Source organism: Anoplopoma fimbria, chromosome 21 (genome assembly GCF_027596085.1).
Source record: "Anoplopoma fimbria isolate UVic2021 breed Golden Eagle Sablefish chromosome 21, Afim_UVic_2022, whole genome shotgun sequence".
NCBI classification, from domain to species: Eukaryota; Metazoa; Chordata; class Actinopteri; order Perciformes; family Anoplopomatidae; genus Anoplopoma; species Anoplopoma fimbria.
Window position 1 is genome coordinate 7,526,896 of NC_072469.1, and position 22,157 is coordinate 7,549,052.

Below are 22,157 nucleotides of genomic sequence, written 5' to 3' on the forward strand. Positions count from 1 at the left end.
CGACCCTCCCTATCTGGATGACGCTCCAGTCTTTTGCTCCACACACCCAATTTATATTGAAAAGTTACTTCCCCTTAAAGTGTTTGCTTTTTTCCGGAGCATTTGTGCCTTTTATTCAACAGTGGCCATTTTAGAGGTAACAAGAAACAGAGGAAGAGAGAGCATCTAAAACACTTAAACAGCTGTTTTCACTTTGGTGAGGCATAGCGTTCATGTACTGTGTATGTGTGTATGTACAGACTGTAAAAACAAATATCCCATATAGACAGAGAGATACTCTGAAAACCGTGGCCATCGGAGGGGAAAGCAATCTGCGGCAACCAAGTAATGCCAACAAAATGTCTGTAGAAAGGATTATTTTAGCACCCAGTGTCTACCAGGGGTGCAGCTGCAAACTAATGTCCCAGCACTATGATGATTCACTTGCAAACATAATACTACATAGTTTTCTGATGTATCAGCATTCTTTCATAACACCAATTGCATACTGTTAAAATGCTTTTGCATAACTTACAGAAATATAGTTAATAATATAAACAAAAAAATCAGAAAAAATGTTTGCTACATGTGACATTTGGCATACTGAGAGTCATGATCCCACATTCCTTTCATTATTCCTGCTGAGGCCTCACCTTTGTCAAAATTTTTTCAATTGTGCAGCTTGCAAAAACTTTGGTTCTGTTTATGTTGTTTGATAGCAAAGAGAATTGATAAGGAGGCACCTTCTTACAAATTGTTTCCCCTCCAGTGTGGAATGGACTTACGGTAATTGGGCTCTGTCTCGATGGGTATCTATCCTCATGACAATGAACTGATCGTGCTGTGTGAAATTTTGGCCCTTAACAAATTTTTCTAGTGTAATTTCACGCCTATAGGAGTCACAGTTATATTGATAATTTTATACAATAACACCTCAGGTTTTTCTGCTCCGAATCAATCTGAGGAGCAAACCTCTGCACCTCCCACTCTGTGCCTCCTCCTGGGATCTAGATTCAAAGAGGTAGCAGATTTTTTTTTTTTTACAGTATGTAAGGGGGAAGTTCAATGGGTCATGGGGCCTCGGGGTAAGGGTGCTGTTGAGTAATAACCTCAAAAGGCAGACATTAATCGAGGCGGCGGCGGCTAATCCTCCATGCTGTAAACGGATCAAAATTATAAAACCGCCCACGAGTGAACCTGCCATCATTCTGTCTAGGCTTCACAAACTGTATCCTGTCTGAAAGAAAAAGTTAGTATGCAAAGCACTAAACCCACTCACACTGTGTTCTGTTAAATAAACCGAAGTTGAAAAGCTTTTCTGCAAATTATTTGTCCCTGCAGGTGGGAGACGTACGGAAAAACGCACCCAAATGAAAACAACCTATGACCGCCTCACAATGCAGGGACACATTGGTTTAAAGCCAGCGATGGCATTTGTGCTGCGAGGACAAAGTGAGTCCAGAAGAGTCCCAGACATCCCCAGCAGGCTCCATTTCTCTAGTGAACACATTGTTATGGTAATGTCTTTATGTGAAGGAGTCCATTTTCATCTTTCTACCTCTCTAATCATTCCATTCCTTTTATTCCCTCCCCCCGGAAAAGAAAAATTCTGCCTCATCTGTTCAATCAGGCGAGACAGATTCCTTCGCTTAATCCCAGACTTTTCCCCGAATGCCCCCCGCAGAAGGAGGACATGGAAGCAAAATGAGACACAATATTACAGAGCAGGTCCAACCTGTCCCTATGGGGAGCTTGTGTTTTGTTTCTTCTCAATGGCATCCATCTCAGCTAGTCGCCATCCAGCGCAGTGAGCCACGGTGCTTTTAATTAGAAATGGACTGAGGTGCTTCATTTGAATATAAATGAGCTCACGAGGGAGAATATCTCTCTTCAGGTTTCCAGCATTCACAGCAGGATGGATAGATTGCAATTTATTCAACGAAGACATGTAGTATATATTCTTTGCATTTTCTTGTTCTCACGTAGAGTACTTTAAGTTTTAAAGATTTTCATGAAATCAAACCCTGTTTTTTGTTAATGTATTTAAATTCTTGAATTGACAGTTGTTTTTATTGTTAGTGACAGACTCCTCCATCATATGAACAGGAAAATCGTGCATATATCACAAAACGATATCTGTCTCCTGCAGCTGTATCAGAGCTAAATTAAGTCATAGATGATGCAAACCGATCATCCTACTTACTCAGTTGGCAAAACACAAGTTTTATTTTGTCCAAATTCTCAGCAACATAATAAACGTTTCCTGACTCGCTCTGTGTGCAGCATGAAATCAGATTTCAGTCGCTATTGTTATTGTTTGACTTTTTTATTGAAACAATATGAGTTTGTTTGGCTGCACTGTAAACCAGTTGCTCAACAAATGTTTTCTGTTGTATTTGAGGGCACTTACTGTTTGGATGTCAACAAAGAGTCCACAACTTTTATTTTCTTATAAGAAGTGAAACAAATCCACCAGTGTAGTGAGTATTAATTAAAACCTGTTTCAATGCAAATCACTTTACTTAAGTAAGACTCTGGATGCAGTACTTTAACAAGCAAAATAGTATTTTTACATTATTGCATTATTCAATTTCCTTAAGTAAACTAACTGAATCCATCCCTGATTATTTAGCAGTGAAACCACAGCTCATAAAAGAGTGATGAGCTTGTGATTACGCCATTTCTCAACACTAAAGTATGCTATGACAATTTCCTGGGAGAACAAGACGTATTAAAACTCAATATTTGTCTCCTTAACACCCATTAATTTCTCTGCAATCTGCATTTGTGATGCTCACCAGCTGTTTTCTTTAGCTAAATAAATCCCTTAAGTTCCTCTAAACTCATCAATATTCGGTTACACAGTCACTTATGGCCCACTGTGGATCCACTGGGACATCTGTCAAGCTTTATTAACCTGCTTCAGTTCCGGCTGCACACATCAGCCACAACAAACTGAACTGATTTAGTTCAGAGGTTTGTATGAGAAAGAGGCGCTGCGCTCTCACCTGCCCAGCACTTTATTGTGCGAGAAGTTCATTAGTGTTATTCTTTTAAAATGTCTGCGCCTTTCATTAACCCTGGAGCCAACGAGGACGCCACTGTTTTTAATTAGCGCCTGTTTAAAGCATGTTTGCCTTTTTCAAAGGAAGTGGCTGAAGGATACAAAGGGCGCAGGAAGGCTGAACAGTCAGATATTAACGCGGTTAGCAAGCTAATTAAAACGCAGCTTAATGAGACCAATGCTACGGGCGTACAGTTTCTCTACGCAGCAATCACACATTGCTGAGGGGAAAAACTCTTCTTCATGTTGATGCACTGCAAATGAATTTGTCTCTGTCAAAGGCAGGAAGAATTAAAATACAAAGCGGAGGGTGAAGTCAAATTCGATGTAAAAATCTCAACGGACAGAGCAGAAGTGCTGCACATTTCTCCAATGAACCACCTTACTCAGAATAAATTATGAGTCCAAAATGAAAGAGTGGCAGATTAATATTTGATGTATGAGGCATTCAATATGCACACAAAATAGATGAGATGGTGCCCTAAGTCTGACTGAACAAAGTCCGACATCGACCTCCAAAAACAATCCAGGCTACACATTTATCAGAAGTAAGTTGAAACTTTCTTGACTCTCTGTCTATGTCTAAAAACACAACTCTATTATCTCCTTATAATGTATTTCTTTCTCCTCAAACTTTTTCCATCCAACAAAACAAAACTACAATCCTGCAGCTCACATTTGAGCTGTCAGGAAATTTTAGGGAGGAACGCTATCACTTCTTTAGCAGCTCAAATATTTACTTTAGTTTGAAGTGCAGGGAGACGGGAAGGATGAGATAAAAAGGGGAGCAGAGTGTTGACAGAACAGTTGTGAGTTGAATGAAGGATAAAATGAGCTACTGTCTCGTCTAAATGAACAGAACTACATCCCTATTCACTGAATAAGACTCTGCTGCCATGGTAACAGAAATACTGTAGACAGCTGTAATAGTTTACATATATTTCATCATCATAATGTCTCAAACAAGCAATGTGTACACTGTATGTACTCCAGATTGGTGGTGTTTTACGTTAAAAACTTTTAAATATTCTAATATGAAGTTGTTGAATGTGAACATTTCCGTTCTGGTGTACATCCTGATAAACGGTTGTATGTGTGCTCTCTAAGTGTGTGTTTTTAAATAGTGTCCGTAGCACAACATAAGCTGCTATTGCACTTATTTCAGTCTGGTTCAGCTGATTTTAGACACCAGCTCCTAACCTCTATATCGCTGAATTATTTACTAAATCAAAATATTGCTGCAGGCTATGCTAGCTCGGTGTTGAATGAATTTTCTAAAACCATGTTTTGGGTAATATCAATGATCCAAATGTAAAAAATAAATAAATCAGCGAACAAATGTAATTTACAGGATTCAACTAAAATGAAACAAGTTGTTTTCCATGTCGTATTTTGTTACTAAGCAATACAACATTTTTCAAGAGAAAGTTTGTGATCAGAAATGCTTGCAGCTGGATATAAATGTTAGATGATTTAACTTTGTAAAAGTAAATTTGTTTACTCTATCATAGCCAAAATAATACATGATAATGATATTATTGCTATATCTATACCTATGCTACCAGTCAAATTCATCCTTAACTTAGTTGATTGTGCATTTTGTTTCTTTTACTTATTGTATCAGTTTCTTTAGTTTTTGGACAGTTTGTCAGACAACAGATATTTTGATGATGACATATTTTCACTTCTTTTTGAAATTTCATTGACTTAAATATTTCAAAAATAATCTGCGGGTCTAATGCCAATACTCTTTTTTAATCAGCCAGAGCGAGACGAGTAAAAGGATTTCAGGTGAATCCTTTGAGAGTAAACTTATGCAATCAAATCCCACCTGTTGAGCCGATGGCACCAGCTGCAGTTGAAGTTGATCTGCGAGGAGATGCAGGAGCTACAGCTGGTGAACTGGAGACAGGCTGGAGAGGAGAAAGATCAATACGGGTCAAACAATTTACACAATCAATAGCCTAATAGACATACAGCCAAGGAAAAAGGTGTAGACTCCACATTATAATAAGGAATCCATCGAAATAAAGAAGCATATACTGACTGGGCCAGAAGCTGTTTCAATAATTTCTTACTGGGTAGCGGCATCATTTCAACGGCTGTAGAGTTGGTGATCTTCGTCTTCGTCAGCTCCACGCGGTGGTACTCGTAGATTGTCCTCCGCCTAACGTCTATATTATGGAGAAAGAGGAGATAGAGTGAGAGTGCGAACAAACCATCACAAATCTCTCACCCAGAGATAAAAAAACTGGCACAAGTGGCCCCTGAAGAGGAGGAAAGACAGCGAGAGGCAGAATCAGGTCATATGGTACGCTGCCACAGCACTTTATTTCTCAACTCTCATTGTGCCCAAACGTCAGCCCACAATCTGGCAATGGACGGTAGCAATTTCCCAAGGGAGCTGATATCAATCAGACACTGTTGAAAGGCCGCCTTCCCAGTCATCTGTAACGGCAAGTCATCAGCCGGGGGAAAGATGGCGCAATTGATTAGATACATCATTGACTCTCATTGCATTCTGGCCTTTATAACTTAAAATTGGCTGCTTGCTTTTGCCGGCCATGCATCTTCCCTCCCATCAGTGGGAATGGAAAAAGAGGAGGATGAAAAACAGCCTTTGTTACAATCAAAAAGGGCTCTTGTCCTGCGTAGCATCCAAACAGATCTGATAATAACTCCTTGGTGCTGTAGTTAATCTAAACCCTAATTGGATTGTTGAAATGACTTTCCACGCAGCCGTTCCAGGAATGAAACTGTAAATCTGTAGAATAAATCATTGAGATGCACTGCAAGGAGCATCGGGGCATTACTCAAAACATGACATTTTCTATAGCACATATATCTGCTTGACCAATGAGCTACAAAATTAAAATTCAATACACCAGGCTGTGGCTGTGTAAAGTGTATATACAGCAAGCAGCGACTTGCAAGTCTCGTTCATCATAGAGTGTTGTAATGTGCTGAAACCGTTTCAAAGTTGACATTTAGGAAATAAGTTTATTCCTTTAGTAAGAGGAGACAATCGATACCACTTTCAGGTCTGTCCAGTAAATATGAAGCTAGAGCCAGGACACGGTTAGCTTAGCGTCAAACTGTAAAAAGGGGGAAACAGCCTGGCTCTGTCCAAAGGTTAAAAAAGCATCTCTCTTAAACTCACTAATTAACTTTACATCTTGTTTGTTTAATCCGAACCAATATAAAAGTGTGAAATCAAAAACTGTGGTTTTACAGGAGATTTTGTCTGCTGGCTCTTGCTACATAGAGTTCAAACATTGAGCAACATCCATCTCCTCTTAATCTCAGCTAATTTTCTTGCTTTAACCGCAAACAATTATGTATTGAATTACAATAAAAAAATCAGTTCACAGCCTTCAGATTAAATGTTAGTTTAGTTTTAGGTTTTTTTTGCTTGGTTTAATGAGCCATTAGCTGCGCTGGCAACAGTATTGTTCTTCTCCTGTGACAGGATGTTGTTTCCCTGCAGACCTGCTCGGTTTGATTACCCACAAGACAACTGATCAAAGCAGCAAAATGTGAGCCAGCTCCGTCTAACCTGAGAACAAGACCGCTCTTCATTTCCCCTCCTCTCCCTGGTGCCTGACTTCCTCTTGCCCCTAGCAAAGGGATTATCAGGTGCCTAATGACACAGCGGGGGCCAGAGGAAGGTCAGTTCCTTAACCTGAGGCTGCTGATGTGCGGGGCCGACTGTACAAGACGGAAAAGAAATGTCTACACAGTTGATAGTGCTCCCATGGACATTTCATTTATTACCACAGGTGACATTTTGAGCGTCTAGCTCTTCTTCAGACAAGGAATGCAATTGTTTTTTTCTGTCTTCATGCTTTTCTTTACAGCAGTATTTATAATCTGGATGTGCATGCTTTTGTGAATACTTTTTTAGGCTGACTTTACATCCTCCCTGGCCTCTGTTTGTGGGCGGAAGGGAGCTGCAAATCAGATCAATTACAGCCTGGTTTCAGCCACAACATAAATAACGCCTAATGAGGATTTAGCTACCTTCCACTGATGCTATCAAACAAAGGCAGATTTGCAATAGTGTGTCATCAATTACGCTCAAGAGGGTCTGTTAACGCACATTCAAATTAAAATCACGTCCAGATAAGATACACTTGCACATATTACTACACTCTTAAGCTACAAAATATAAAGAACAAAATTTGTCTACATTCTCGCTTTGATTTAATCACAATACCAGACTCTTACTGCTCAATCATCCATGTGGGAGGACTGCATTGAAATCAATACAAATGTGATGTGAAGACATTGAGTTAAAGATCGATGCAGGAATAGTGTCTGCTCATCAGGCAGCGCTCTGGCCATTTTTACTGTTACACAAAATATTACAATCAAACTCTTTAACCTCATGATTAAACTCTTGGAGCGCGTCGATATCTCCAATATATTAAACCGCACCGTTTCCTCTTAAGCAGAGATCTGCTGTGAAAAACCTGACAATAAAAACATAGAATGGCAATCGTGTATGATTAATAGCTCCAGTCTTTGCACCTTCTTGCAGGGTATCAAGATTATTAATCCAGATACAGGCAGGAAGATATGAAAAGGCCAGAGGTGGTATTGGCTTCATTTTAAGAATAACTCACTGTGACTGATAATAATGCATAATGTAGCAATAGAGCCTGGGTCTTCACATGTGCTCGTACCTGTTAATTACACACCCGGGCCACAGGACACCCACAAATCTTCCCTCTCATCTCTTTCTTTGCTCGCTCTGCCTGGAGGCAGTGTAAAATGTTTTATTTGAGCTTCTAATCCGGGGCGAAGCTGGGTTAAAAAAATGTCTCCCTGGTTGCCATGGTTGCTGTGCAGTAATTGGCAGCAGACACTTAGCTGAGTTGAAACACTTCTTCATGGTGCTGCCTGCAGCGGTCATGGCTCTCTTCCCTGTTTCTTCTCTGGTAAGATTAAGGCTTAATGTTCTCAGGACATGGACACTAAACAGAAGCCATTTATTAACGGCTTAACTGTCTTGATACACGAAAAAAAATATGTCAAAAGTAATTCAGCAGCATCTTTTCCAACCTACATTTCCAAGAACAAATGATGGCTTGAGGTCACACATTAACTGTAACCGTCCTACAAAGAGTAACTGACTGCCAATGGACGGATGAGCTACCATGGCATCCTATATCTCCATGAAAACTGCTGATTCTTGCTTTTTTTAAAGGTTACTCCCATTCTTCTATCCCCTATTAAAGTGACACTCTTATTTGCATCAATGTTAGGTGTAAGAACCTTTGATCTTAGATGTTGCATCATTTGCCGTCTCCACAGAGTCATACAGTTCAGGTGCCACGTCAAGCTCTTTGTACTGACAGGTGCAAGATGCAAATACTGCCCTTTTGCTTTGGACCTGAACCAGTGCACTTTGCAAATATCATTTGCTCGTTGCACAGCTAGAAAACAAAGCCTTGTTTGTTTCGGCTGTTGAAGGCTAGCTTAGCAATTGACTATTCATTAAAAAAACCTCTGTTGATCAGATGAGGATTTCTGCACATGTTAAAGCAGTGTACATGGGGTCGTAGTAAGACCGATAATCTGCATTTACAGAATTTAAAGGGTGGTTTCTGTGATTTAGCCTTGCCAAAACCAAAAACCGAAGAACAAAAATGTAAGGAATGGATTAAGCTGTGTGTTTTTTTGCTCTAACATCAGCTTGGAACTTAACACTTCAGCAACCCAAGCCAACGTTAGACGAGATAGGGTTTGCAAAACAAGGTTATCCATCCATTATCCTTAACCACATATCCTTTTCATGGTCGCGGGTAGCTGGAGCCAAACGCAGCTGACATTGGGTGAAGGCCAACATTGCCATTTGGCGAAGGCCAATGTCAGCTGGTCTCCAGACTATCGAAGGTGACAAAATATGCGAGTGACATTCGACATTTCAAAATAAACGTCTAGAACGGTTTGAACTAAGAAGCTGCGTTCATTGACTTCTGTGTGAAATCAAAGACTAGTGGGGTTAAAAGTGGTAAACCTGCTACTGTTGTCGTGGTACAACAGTAACTAAGAAAGGTAGGGCTTGATAATTGGTCAATTAGCCTACGAAACAATGTTACAAATGTTGACATATCATTTGACTTTAAGGTAATATATTTAAATAAGGAATTGGCTATTACATCTCTTCTCAAATGTTCAGTGTATTAAATTGTTTCTTGAGACATAATAAGGACAGTGATATTTCAGATGGATTATCAAAACAGAAGAAAAGAGTCTGAAATGAGGAAGAAAACTCACACTCCTCAAAGACGTCACTCATGTTCAACACGACATCTCAGTCTGCTTCTTTTAAGATTTCATCACTCCATAAGCAAAAAAGCTGCATTCACTGGTTTCATCATGTTGTGTCGGACACATCAAAGACGGTTTGGTTTATGTTGTCTGGGGGGACTGTGCCAACAGGTTCAATGGTTCAATAGATAAATCATTCAGTGCCAACTGAAACCTCTAGAGAGAGATCTTTTGAGGAAAAGCAAAGTCCATGTCAGAAACTGGAGAAGATTTTTTTCTTCCAAAGCCAGACTTACAGAAATCATTCTCACGGCTCTCAGCCGTAAGCTACGGAGGCAGACAAGGGCAAACAAAGGCCCAAAACATATACAGACAAGATGAAACACAAACCTTGACAACAAATGCAACAGAAAAGAACGATGTATGTCAACACAAGATAACTTCTCCAGGCCTCTAGGGGGGAGTTCAATAAAAGAGCAACAGAGTTATTTTTCTAGCGTTAGGCCTTTTATAATATTGTAGAAGGCTGTAGTTTCTCCAGATTGACATGTTGCAGTGCGTTCACCATTGTCAGCCACCGTAGTAATTCATCCCCATCCAACTCAACATAAAGATGCCTAGTGAAGGACGGGAAAAAAATCCCCTCTTATGTACTGGGTTTTAAGTTATCAATTAATAACTTTGAAATAAATGCTATTCAAGTTTCACACACGCATTCAAAACAGAGTTTAAATTACTGAATAAATCATATCTGACAACTCATTATTGTGGCAGACTTTGAGTCAGGGCTCATTACAGAAAGAGAGAGAGAGAGAGAGAGAGAGAGAGAGAGAGAGAGAGAGAGAGTCCGGCTGTGGAAAAAATGTTTGAAGTGTCTACGCTTTGCTTGCATTTGCTTTAAATTTAATGGGCCTAAATTGCAGTAACTCAAAAGTGCATGAGAGAGGCAGATCTGGAGCCGTGCCCACGGCTTTGCCCACTGAGAGAGAGGTGGAACAGTGTTGGAGAAGAGGTGTCGACAGTTTGGGTTAAAGCAAAAACAGACGAGGCTGAACTCAGAGCTTTGAGGCAAAGCTTGAAAGGGTAAATAATGCTGATGAAACAATGCATTCAGTCAGCTAAATTACCCTTTGCTAAGCCCCGCCCCCCCTTGGTTACTGTTGCTGTGCTCGTCAAGCTTTCCATTCTAGAATTCATCTTACCATGACGACAGTGGCAGGCCAATCATTTTTCATAGTTTTCGAAACAATTAGTCATTTTCATTCACTCAATTATTCATCCACTCATTCATTCCTTGCTACTCACTATCCAGAGAGCTCTATGTAATCAACCGCATTATTACTCGGTATATATAGGAATATAGTGAGCGATTTTGTACACAGGCATCTTATTTCTAGCTGTTCAAGTCATTTATATTCTTTATAAATGTCGAATGTCACCTGCAGGTTTTATCAGCTAATTAAAGCTAACTTTGTGAGCTGGTGGAAAAGTATGCCTCCAGCTAACTTTATGCAAACAAGAATCCTATAATTAATTCTGATTCCTTTCTATGAACAAGTAAGCAAACGTAAGCAGGAAAATTCTTCTGAGACTCACTGGGTATCTGTTGGATTTTGTGGACCACCACAAAGGCATCAGACAGGCCCACCTTCACCGGGTGATTGACAGAGCTGATCTGTGACACCTCAATGGGGATCTGAAAGGGAAGAGGAGAAAATCAATTACTGGAGTCACGATGATCTGTCTGGGGCAGGCTAAAAAACAGAAGCAGGCCACAACAGTGTGACAGCACAGACAATTCACCTTATTTGTTACTATCTACAATAGGAATCTGCTGAGGCATCGTTAGGAGACAACAGTATGGAACTTGCATTCTTTCTAATGGCCAGCAGGGGGAGCTCCTCTGTTTGCAAAAGGAAGTAAGATTGTATAGAAGTCTATGAGAAAATGACTCTACTTCCCACTTGATTTGTTACCTCAGTAAACACTGTAAAAATGAGTTTATGGTCTCAATTGCTAGTTTCAAGTCTTCTTCAATACAGCATGATGTTCATTTCGTAAATTATGGTCCAATTTGGAGCAAAATAGAAGATAAAGCAGGGTATGCTTTAGGGAGGGGCTACCTTGTGATTGACAGGTTGCTAGCATGGCGTTGTCTGGTCTGGGAGTTGTCTGTGTTTTTGTCTTACAACTTAACCCTTTCACAGTGTGTTTTAAGTTCATCAAATTGAATTGTAACCTTGTACTTGGAAAACCAAGATTGCGACAGACAAAATGCCAAAACTCGAGACTTCAAAAGAGCAGTCCACAAGCAAATGGGTGATGTCACACTAAATACTTCCACTTTTTACATTCGGTCTATGGGCTTCCAACTTGAACAAGAATGTTGCATTCAGACACAGTCGAGGATAAACTGAGCAACAACTTTATGAGGGCTTACTTATATTTGAGAAAACAGACCAAAAGAGAGGACCTTGTATTTATGTTCTAATTAAGATACATTTGGTGTGTTTATTTTATAAAGAACAAAGAGGGAAAGGAGTTAAACTAAACAAAAGTACTCTGTGTCACAGGGTTGAATTGTCAAAGGTAATGAGATGGAAATGAAACACAGTACTAAACAAACCTTGTTATCGTTAAGAATCTCATAAAGAACCCAGATTACATGTGACGGTCAGGTTGCCCTTTTCAGAATAATAATAGCAGCATAATGAAACACCTATAAGGGAAACACCTCCAACAACTCTTCTAATATGTGAAAATAACAAATTGCAAAAGAGGCCGTGGTGGCAAAAAGGCAGGCCTGCTGTTCCAACCATTGCAATTATGATAGGTCATTACTTATTATTATTGCAATTTTACACTCATACAGCAGTCTCTGTGGCACCATATTTTTCATTATCACCTCTTTTTTTCTGTTAAACTAAGTTGTTTTCTCTGTGTTTTCTCGCTGTATCTGTTTTTTTGTATATATAAACACCATGGGGACATCTAACATGAAAACCATAAGCATAATGGAATAAGCACAAGACATTACACATATAATTGAGTTAGTCATGTTGGCATCACTCTTCTGTATAATGAGTGAAAATATGAACATGTGGCTGCATCAAGTGATGGATAGACATTTTAAAAAGTTGGATAGAATAAGAAAGAAGCTAAACACAGAAATAAGACTGAGCTGTGTTATTTGGAAGAAAAAGAAGTGAGTACCATTATCTTTATTTCTCTGTATAAACTATGATGAATTAATAATGTAAATATTCCATTAAATGTCTTGCCAAACCCTGACATATTCAAGTGTGATAAGTGATGTTTGATTGTATTTTTTGTGTTTAGGTTAGGTAAATGTGTCTCAAAAGCCTTGAAAAGATAAGTATAAAGAGTATTTACCCAGATTCCTCAAGTATTATAGTAAATGTCAGGGTTTTCTGTAGACAATAAAGGTCTTAAGATCAATAATGAACATTGTTCAAGCCTGCTTATATAAAGGCACTCTGGATTTGGCTTTTATTGAGTTCTGCAGCTTCTACACCCATGCAGGCTGATACTAGGTGCACAATAACAAATACTTCATTCATTCATTCATTCAGACTGTTAGTGGTGTCAGAAATAGACAGGAAAAACAACACAAGCAAAGAAAAACACTGTCTAAGTAGTCTTAATGAATTAGTTCTGACCTCTTTGTATGCAAAAACAATCCTGCCCGTGTTGTGCAGTGTTGCCTGGAAGGTGAAGCTTCCCAGGTTGTAGTTGTCCTGCAGGTGGACGTGGTCCCATTGCACCACCAGAGCCGTCCCTAAAGGAGAAACAACCACATACAGCTCATTACCACATGCAGAACTATATAAAATCACCCAGATTAAAAGGGAAATAAAGGCGTCATTGGAAGCTACTGCAACACTATTTTATTTCTAACACTGACTTGTGTTTCACTGTTTTTTAAATATCATCTCTACTGTTTCAGATTTGGCGTGACATGAACCGCTGCCTTGGCCCAGACTGTGAATGAGAATACATCAATGTTACAATCGAGTATGTAAAACGATATGTTTTTGAGGGATTATTTCATGGCAGAGACTTAATTTCTCCCTGTGGGTGTGACGGGATTGACACTGAGGTAGTGTGAGCACTGATATGAAAACACTCCGCTGGAGCAGCATGAAACAGCAATAAAACTGAAACTCTTCAGAAAAAAAGAATCAAGGCGTGATGGTTACTGTGATGGATTATGTAGCAGTTTTCACCGCACTAAACGTTTTTCATTACGTGCAAGAGTGAATCACAGTTTTGTTTGCAAATTCTTTTTCTTATGGTAGTGAAACATGTGTCCAACTACACCGCCTAAGAGCAGCCACTACCTAGGTTAAAATGTCAAGGGGAAAGGCAACAGTGACGCCAATTTAAAGACCCATATTACAGAAGGACATACTTTTGGGTTTAATTTGCTCAGATTTTGAGATATCTGTCACTTTATAATGTAAGTGAATGGAATTTAATCTATGCTGCAAAAAGCTTTGAAAAGATTGATTTGAAAAAATCAAAAAGACCTGATTACACCAAATAATCCACATCTTCATGTTAACATTTTCACTAGTCAGTGTAGGTAGAACATGCTCACAACCAAATAAATTAATACAAATTGCTAATAACAATGTGTGCAAATTATGCAGAGAAAGCCATGTTACTGTTGGGTTTTTCAGGTTTTTAACTGCACAATTTAAAACATTAAAAATTATTTTTTTATTCGTCACATAAAGTTCAAAATTTACCTCAGCATTTAACTCATCCAAAGCATTTTTTGGAGCAGTTGGCTGTAGTGCCAGGGAGCAACTTGGGGTTCAATGTCTTGCTCAAGGACAATCTGATTTCCAGACAAGAGGTGCTGGGGATTTAACCGTCAACCTTGTGATTAAAAGAATGACCCGCTCTACCCCTGCAGACGCCCTGAAATTCCTTGATCCAAACGAAAATGAATCTCCAACTCTTAATTAACTATGTGATAATACACTGAATCATTTGCGGTTTTAGATGTGAAAAGTGTGATTTTTCATAATTTTATCAACAATTATTTGATTAATGAGTCAGCAAAATGTTAGCTGCAGCCCTAATTGTTGCTTCATGTTCAGACACCACCAGGGTTTACAATACTGACCATTCAAACATGAAGTCATGAAGGAGTGCTGGACTGACCCTGGTTCAGTGTTTCATGTTTAACAATGCCCGGCATCTTAAAGACCTCTGTGAGCAGACTGAACAACTGACCGTTTGAACAAATGAATGAATCAATGAATAAATAAATAAGTATGAAAGTAACCTAAAAGCCAAATGCCACAACTAAATCACGTGGGACCACAAAGAGTCATCATTAGGCATTGCATTATTGTTGGTAAGTGCTAAATTAGCGCCAGACTCGCGGGACCTTCAGCTCTACCCTCCAGACATCGGGCCTCACATTACTTTTAACACCGGTTTGATTTACTGTGGACTTTGGAGAACCTATTGACGTGAAAGCCATTCCCTCCTCCCAGCTAGTCATTTGGCTGTGCGCCAGGGCAATAAAGGGTTTGTTAACACAACTAATCCATTTTTTACGTAACATAGACAGAGCTCTTCCCTCCAAAGTAGTAGATAGCTTGGACAGTTTGCTGAGCACAGGCGTCTGCTTGTACAAGAAACCCCATTATAAATTACATGTGTTGAGTATAGAGGGCCTCTGGCATTAAACAAAGGAGGTTAAACAACTGTAGAGTTAAGGGCAAGAGACACTCCTTAATGCTCTCGGGCATTATTGTGCCTGTTTGGATGGGAAATAAGTAAAAAAAAAGTATTGAAGAGTTGCTGTGTAATGCATTAAAGAGGAGAGAGTTCAGGAGAACGCAGTGGATAACAGAGGGAGGACCAGAGTGCTTACTCAGTCAGAAACAAGTTTAGCTCTAATATAAGTCTGCTTAAAATGCATTGAGTTCAGGAGGCGAGGCTGCGTGCTATCTGGGGCTCTCTGGCTAAAAATACTGAGTGTGTGAGGAGGCGTGGAGGGAGCAAACTCTGGCCTTGTTTTCTAATTCCACTTACAAGCCTAACAAGCTGTATGAACTCAAAACAAACAAATCAAATCTAGCTCAATTACGCAAACCAACCCCTCTGTATGGTGAAGCAGTTTAGTGTGGTTTATTCTGTGCAGCCTATTTTTCCATAGATATTTATATGTTTTAACTTTTATTTATTTTTAGATGTATTTCTTACTACTGGTGTTTGATGATTCCTAACGTATAAAATAGCAACACATTCTCACACCTTTGTGTTAAGTAACGCAACTTGGTCAGTGGCACTAAGTTGCAAACTAAGACGCTCTATATTTGTATATATTTGTGTCATTGAGCAAGACATCAAACCCCTAAGTAACTCCCACTTTACAGCAGCATTCTGATCCTAAAATTAATAATGTGTTAAAAGCAGAAGTCAATTTAATTTATGTAACAGGCAGCATCCTCCGGGTTCGATAAGAGAAACTAATAAGAAAGAGCCTTAAACCTGCAATCTCGTCTGATTCTATAGAAGTCTATGGGAAAATGACTCTACATCTCACTTGATTTATTACCTCAGTGAACATTGTAAACATGAGTTTATGGTCTCACTCTCTCGTTTCAAGTCTTCTTCAATACAGCATGATAGTCCTTTGATAAATGATGGTCCCATTTATAGTATAATAGACAATAAAGGAGAGTATGCTTTAGGGCGTGGCTACCTTGTGAATGACAGGTCGCTACCACCAAGTTGTCCGGTCTGGGAGTTGCCCTTTTTTTCTTTTTACAACTTTAACTCTTACAGATTGTGTTTTCAGTTTTACTCATATTTGCCCAATAATGTCTTCTTCGGTGTTTGGTTGTACCTAATCCCAGCCTCTCGTGTCACTTCTGGTTGCACATTTCGGCTCTAAACATTGTACTTCTTTATGTAATAAAGAAGACATTTTAACAAGGTCAGATGACAGTGTTGAGTCTTAATAAATGCTTTTCTGCTACTGTAAATTGAAGTTACAGCAGAATTCTATCCTTGTGTCAAACTTGTCATATAAAGAATGTAGAGGTATGTTTACCACTGCGGGGCTGTAGCCATGGTAACACTGGAGGCAACAAAAGTCAAATTCAGAACTCGGTCAGATGCTGAAACACTTCACTGCTTTATAACGGTGCTTTATCAAACTTCAGGATAGTTGTATTTGTAGTATTCTAGAAGTAGAGAAATATATTTAGCAGATTCTAATTGACAAAAAAACAACAACACTATGTCTCTGTTTGTGTGTCCAGAACAAACAATACACCGCTGAGGGAAAGAAGCACTCCCTCGCCCACAATGCAACAGGCCGTACAGTTGTTGTGCTGTATTGGCAGGACATTGACTGATGGACAGTGTGTTGAGGAGCAGGCGGGCCGAGAATTGATCGGCTGCCAGTTTGGTTAAAGTCTGATGAGCTCCAGAAGGTCACTCCGTTGGTCAGTCGCTCTGCTGCGGAGGGATGGATTAATGACGGACATGATGGATAACAACCATCGCTGATGGCAAAAGAAAGGTGCAGAGAGTGAGGAAGTGCATCAAATTAGTTTAAAGTGAGTAAGTGGACATTAAAAGGGATGTTACAGAGGGTCATGGAGGGTTTCATATAAATCAGTTAATGATGAAGACTTCCTATTTTGTAGAATAAATGAGGATTGCTTGAAAAGCTTAAGTAAGACCTTATAATTACCGTTTTGTGTGAATTTATTAGTGGACGATATTGTTGCATACTTTATCGGGATAAAGGAAATTGTAGGTAAAACCAATTGAGAAGTTGTGAAAGGATAAAATCAACATTTTAATTTTTATTCTGGCCCTTCATTACTTTTATGCAAAAAATCGTATATTTTGACTTGCCATTATCACTGTTTATTTCATTATTACTGCTTTATTTGTACCATCATGTGACTTTTTTTAGTCTTAGTTTGAGATATATTGTATTGTTGGTTTTTCAGTGGGACTAAAGTTGTGTGTAGTCCATGCAGGCTTGTTTATTGTTGTTGGTAAAAGTGTAGTTTCTTTACGTTGCATTTTAAAATCAGCTCCCAATTACAACAGCAATATCGGTAAATTTATCACATAGAAATAATCCAGGAGTAGTTTCTTTTCTGTTTTCTGGATACAATATTTTCTGTTTCAGTATTTTCTGGAGCCAAAAGTGTCAGTTGGTGCTTCCTGCATCACACAAAAGAGAGTTCAAACCTGGTATGCATTGAGGTAGACATTAAATGAATAAGAAAACAGCTGTTACCGTTGTCAAAGTAGATGACGGTAGAGTTTCTGGAAACACTGGGGTCAAAGTTTGCCATCAGAGGAGCGATGTATTGAGTAGCCGTTAGCATCCGGTGGACCACGTCACCTGTGTAGATAAACCCTGAGGAAGAAACACAGACGACATATGACTCTCAGCACTCTGAATTCTGATTTAAATGAAAATTTCACTCTTGTTAGATCACCAATGTATCACTTATAGTGGTGTACCTGCTATGATAAAGTGTTTTAAGGTGGGTTTACCCTTTGGCAACTCATAAAAACAAACATCCATCATCCCTTCACTTCCTTCCTCTGTTATCAGATACAGAACGTTTCAGGAAGACAAAGAGTCTGCCCTCCAGTCCAAAGTTAAAAGCGCCTCATTAACCCAGAACCAACGACTCCCCCTCCGTCTCTGGCCTCACGCTGAAGGCTGCAAATAATTAGTGCTATTATATTTGATCAAAAACAGCAGGGCAAATCTGAGGAGCTTTAAAGAGAGACACCCTGGACGAAAACAACGTTTTATTGCGATGTTTTTTTTTTGGAGAGTTTGGCCTATTTTGCTTTTATAACATACCTTCTTTCAAATAAAAACGACTTTGTCTATTTGCAGCTGTAGATTTCCCTAAGTTCACTGAAAGTTACCATTAGATGATGATTAAAAAAAGAATTTCGGAAAACTTGTAATATAGTACATAATTGTCCTAATGTAAGTAATCAACTAGGGAAGTTTCATTGTGATATATATATATATATATATTAGTTAATTGTTTAAAAAAACAAATGGAGTTTTCAATCAATATCTTATATTGTATTTTCTATATTGTATTTTCTCAATACTCTGGGCCAGAAGTCTCATATTGAGTAGCACTTCCATAAACCAAATGTTCCACTTTCATTCCTTTCTATATTCTGAAGGTTTTTGCATAGGGGTTTGTTCGTATATCATTCATAACCTGATTTATATAACAATTTAATACTAAAAACATTGCGATAATGCACTTTTTTAATGGCTGCTGACACTATTTTCTGATTAACGGAGTGGATTAATGTGAAAAAAGAGATATCTGCTTTATATACTGTTCTGGAAAGTTATAGAAGGTAGCACATATTTGATAAGATAATGCCTCATTTGTATATCTAAAGATACATTTTTACAAAACTTACAAAATAACATAAGTTATCAGCTGGGGAACTTTTGTGGTGATATCTATTACTACATTTTCTTTACCCTTTTCACCTAGGTTGTCTCTCCTTATGGGAAGGTATGCTGAGTGAGCAGTAAATATATTACCATGGGCCTATGAGCCGTTTTTTTTAACTCCTTTACATCCTCATGTAGGTGTTTTTTACTCTCCATCATCAATCACTGTCGCTAACGAAGAGACTACATAAAAGGATTATGCAAACCTTTTCAATTTACGCGTCCCTTAAGCGAGACACAAATAGATCTCTCCACAGAAGGAGACATGCTCAGTCAACACAAACTAGAGTTGCATCATTTAGCAGCCTGTTCACATGTTCATTAATGGAGTCTAGAAATGGGGAAAACGCACACTATTCATCACGAGGGAACAGTCTTTGCACTCATAACAACAGAATCTAACAGCTTCTTAATTTCCCTTCTGACAAGAAAGTTTAGCAAAGTCAGCTGCTATTTAAGGATGTATTCATTTTTAGTTTCTCACGCTGACTTTGCCTGAATTGCAAAACCGTCCGAAACAAACCTTAACATGTGCTCATTAAATCATGTTTGACGCAGAACAAAGGGAAAACATGGAATATGGGTGAGACGATCACATGCATCCAATATAATTTACCTTTGAAGAGGAGTTTGAAGAATTAATAAGACACTTACAGTGTATCTTGAGAAAAAGACAAATTACTCTTTTTTGAAAATGATTATTGCAACAGAAAAGGGGCATCTATTTATTCTCCAGATGTTCCCACCTTGGTCTTGTTGAAAGTTGGAAGCTACAGGATTTTTTTATGATGACAGACATGGTTGTTCAAGCCTTAAAGACTGTTTGTAATCATCTAATTAACCTGCAAACACAGAATTCAGCAACCACTAAAAATATGGACTTTTTCTAGACAGTAAAATAATTATAAATATATATAAAAATATGTGAATATGACATTGGAAATCTTTCACTTCAACATTCAGCTGTCTCTGCGTAATTTCCCGTCTTTCTGCTAAGCTAAGCTAACTGGCTGCTGTCTGCAGAGAGTTGCATTGTGTTTTTTTTTTTCAAAAATTCAACTATTCCCTTTAAGTCAGTATAACATAACTGTGAAAAAGACCTTCACTTCACTCGGTCTTCAGGACGGACATTATTTAAAAAATGTACTGAGTATCACAATAAATCATCAAAAAAGGTAAGAAGTAAGAAATCATTCTCTTTTGAAGGGACATCTCTGTGCTTTGTTGTAGAAGTTCAACAGAAATACAGTGTATAAAGTAGCTGCTTGAGGCGTTTAGGGGAAGGAAAAACCCTGCTCAAAAAGAAAAGAGGATTTTTGGGAAAAGTCTCAATGAGGCCAGGCCCATAAACCACCGTTTCATGTCACCATATGTCTTCTCATACAGAAGGCTAGCTATAAAAAAACACATATATCACTCTGGAAACCAGGAGCAGAGCATCTCATAAGGGGGATATGTCTTTCCCTAAAGACCTCCACACTCAGAATTACCTCCATAGAGCAGTGTCAGCATAGATACAGAAGAGCAGGGAGAGTGGGAGTGAAGATATGAATTGAGAGATCTCAACCTGGAGTGAATGAGGGTAAAGATTCGGCCCTTCATGGCTCAATAGGAATCGCCATGGTTGGTTTTATTCCAATATACAAGCTTTTGTGGTTATAGGACTACAACTAACCATTACTTTCATTATAAGTAAATGAAAAGGATAAGTTCACATAGGGAACGAATTGCGGTCTTCTGGCTGACAGACCGCAGTTTTGTTGATACTTCCTTGTTCAAAATCAGCTGGATAATATGCAAAAACATTTCGTGGAATGTCTACAAATTACGGAGCATTATTTTTGGTAGGTTTGCTATGAATGCTGAACTTGTTACATGCACACAGTCTCTTTTTAAAAAGTATTAAAAGTTTTAAAGGTTTACTTACGCAATAATTAAACTAAATTAAATTAATAATAAGAAAAAGTACTTTGTTAGGTTTAAGAAACAAAAGTACTTGGTTAGGTTTAGGCAACAGAAATACTAGGTAGGTTTAGGAAACAGATGTATTGACCAAACTGTGGGTTAACTTTGTACAGAGCCAGGCTAATCCTTTCCTCTGGTTTCCAGTCTTTATGCTAAGCTAAGCTAACTGGCTGCTGGAGGTAGCTTCATATTTAGTTTTATCAATCTCTTCATGTGACTCTCGGAACGAAAGCAAAAACTCTATTTGTAGATGTCAAACTATAGCTTTAAATAGTTGAATATGCTAAGGATCTGTGTGTATGTTTTCAATAATATGCATTAAAGAAAGTTGTGATTATCAAATTTATATTTCTTCAAAATGGCTGGTTGACCTTAGGGCCTATTGTGAATAGATTTTCCATGATTTGTCATTTTCAAAAAGTGGGTCCCACTGTTTTAGAGCAAATGCTTTTATAGTCTTTTAGAAACATAAACAAGTATTTAAAGGGTGTAGAAGGGAATACAAATGTGTTTTGGGTTTGCAGGACATGGACCCAGCCCAGCAGATAAAAGCAGAATATGTCATGGGCAATGAATGTAAAGAGGACAGAAACTAAAGAGGCAGGGTTGTTTAGTCTACCTGTCTAAGTTAAGGTAAAGATAACGCCATGCATGCTGCTGCGACTGCATTTTTCCTTTATCTGATTGTGCAGCGACACACATCAGTGGGTAGCAGCTCATATACGAGAAGAGAGGAGAAATAATGAAGAAGAGTTTGAGGTAGAGAAAGAGAGGGTTTTAGGAAGCAGGATAATTCTTTCCAACTCTTTCTGTTTATATGTGCTACCATCCAAAAGTACAGGGCTGTGTGTGTGTCCAAGAAAAACAAGAGCGGGAATAAGCTGGCCCACCAGACTAAAGCTTCACTTTATTGGACATTGTGTTTAGACAAGGACTTTGTTCCTTCTTACTTAGCTGTGTTTAATTTACAGAATATTTCCTGTTTATCGCAGCTGTTCTGAGCCAGGAAAGGCCTGGACCGGAACACACACACACATTTTATTTAGTGTTTTATATTTTGAAACTGCTGAAAACTGAAAAAATCTAAAATAGATGTCTGTTATTTTGTTTTTTATTGCTGAATGAAGCAAACAGAACTATGTCAGCCTATAACCAAAACATTATGTCTTCTAATGGAAAAAACATCTGGCACAAACAATGTGACGTGTTTAATGTTTCACAACATATTTCTTTGTATTACAAGCTGCCAGTGATCGTCTGCAATACTTCACATTTGTCAAAGGCAAAACTTTATAACCCAAAGATAAACAAAAAGTTATCATCCGTGTCACAACCCTGTCTCCAAAAAGTTTTTCT

The 22,157-nt window shown here is 38.6% G+C and overlaps 1 protein-coding gene across 1 annotated transcript in view; it reads right to left on the bottom strand.

Annotated features, from left to right (window-relative positions):
- plxdc2b (plexin domain containing 2b) overlaps positions 1-22,157 on the bottom strand; it is an 85,317-nt gene that overhangs the window by 11,343 nt on the left and 51,817 nt on the right. Inside the window, exons 5-9 of the mRNA XM_054623188.1 lie at positions 17,628-17,750; positions 13,000-13,118; positions 10,916-11,015; positions 5,122-5,217; positions 4,875-4,956 (exon numbers count right to left, since the gene is read on the bottom strand). Of these exons, the coding sequence (XP_054479163.1) occupies positions 4,875-4,956; positions 5,122-5,217; positions 10,916-11,015; positions 13,000-13,118; positions 17,628-17,750 (520 nt within the window). The remainder of the gene's footprint in view (positions 1-4,874; positions 4,957-5,121; positions 5,218-10,915; positions 11,016-12,999; positions 13,119-17,627; positions 17,751-22,157) is intronic.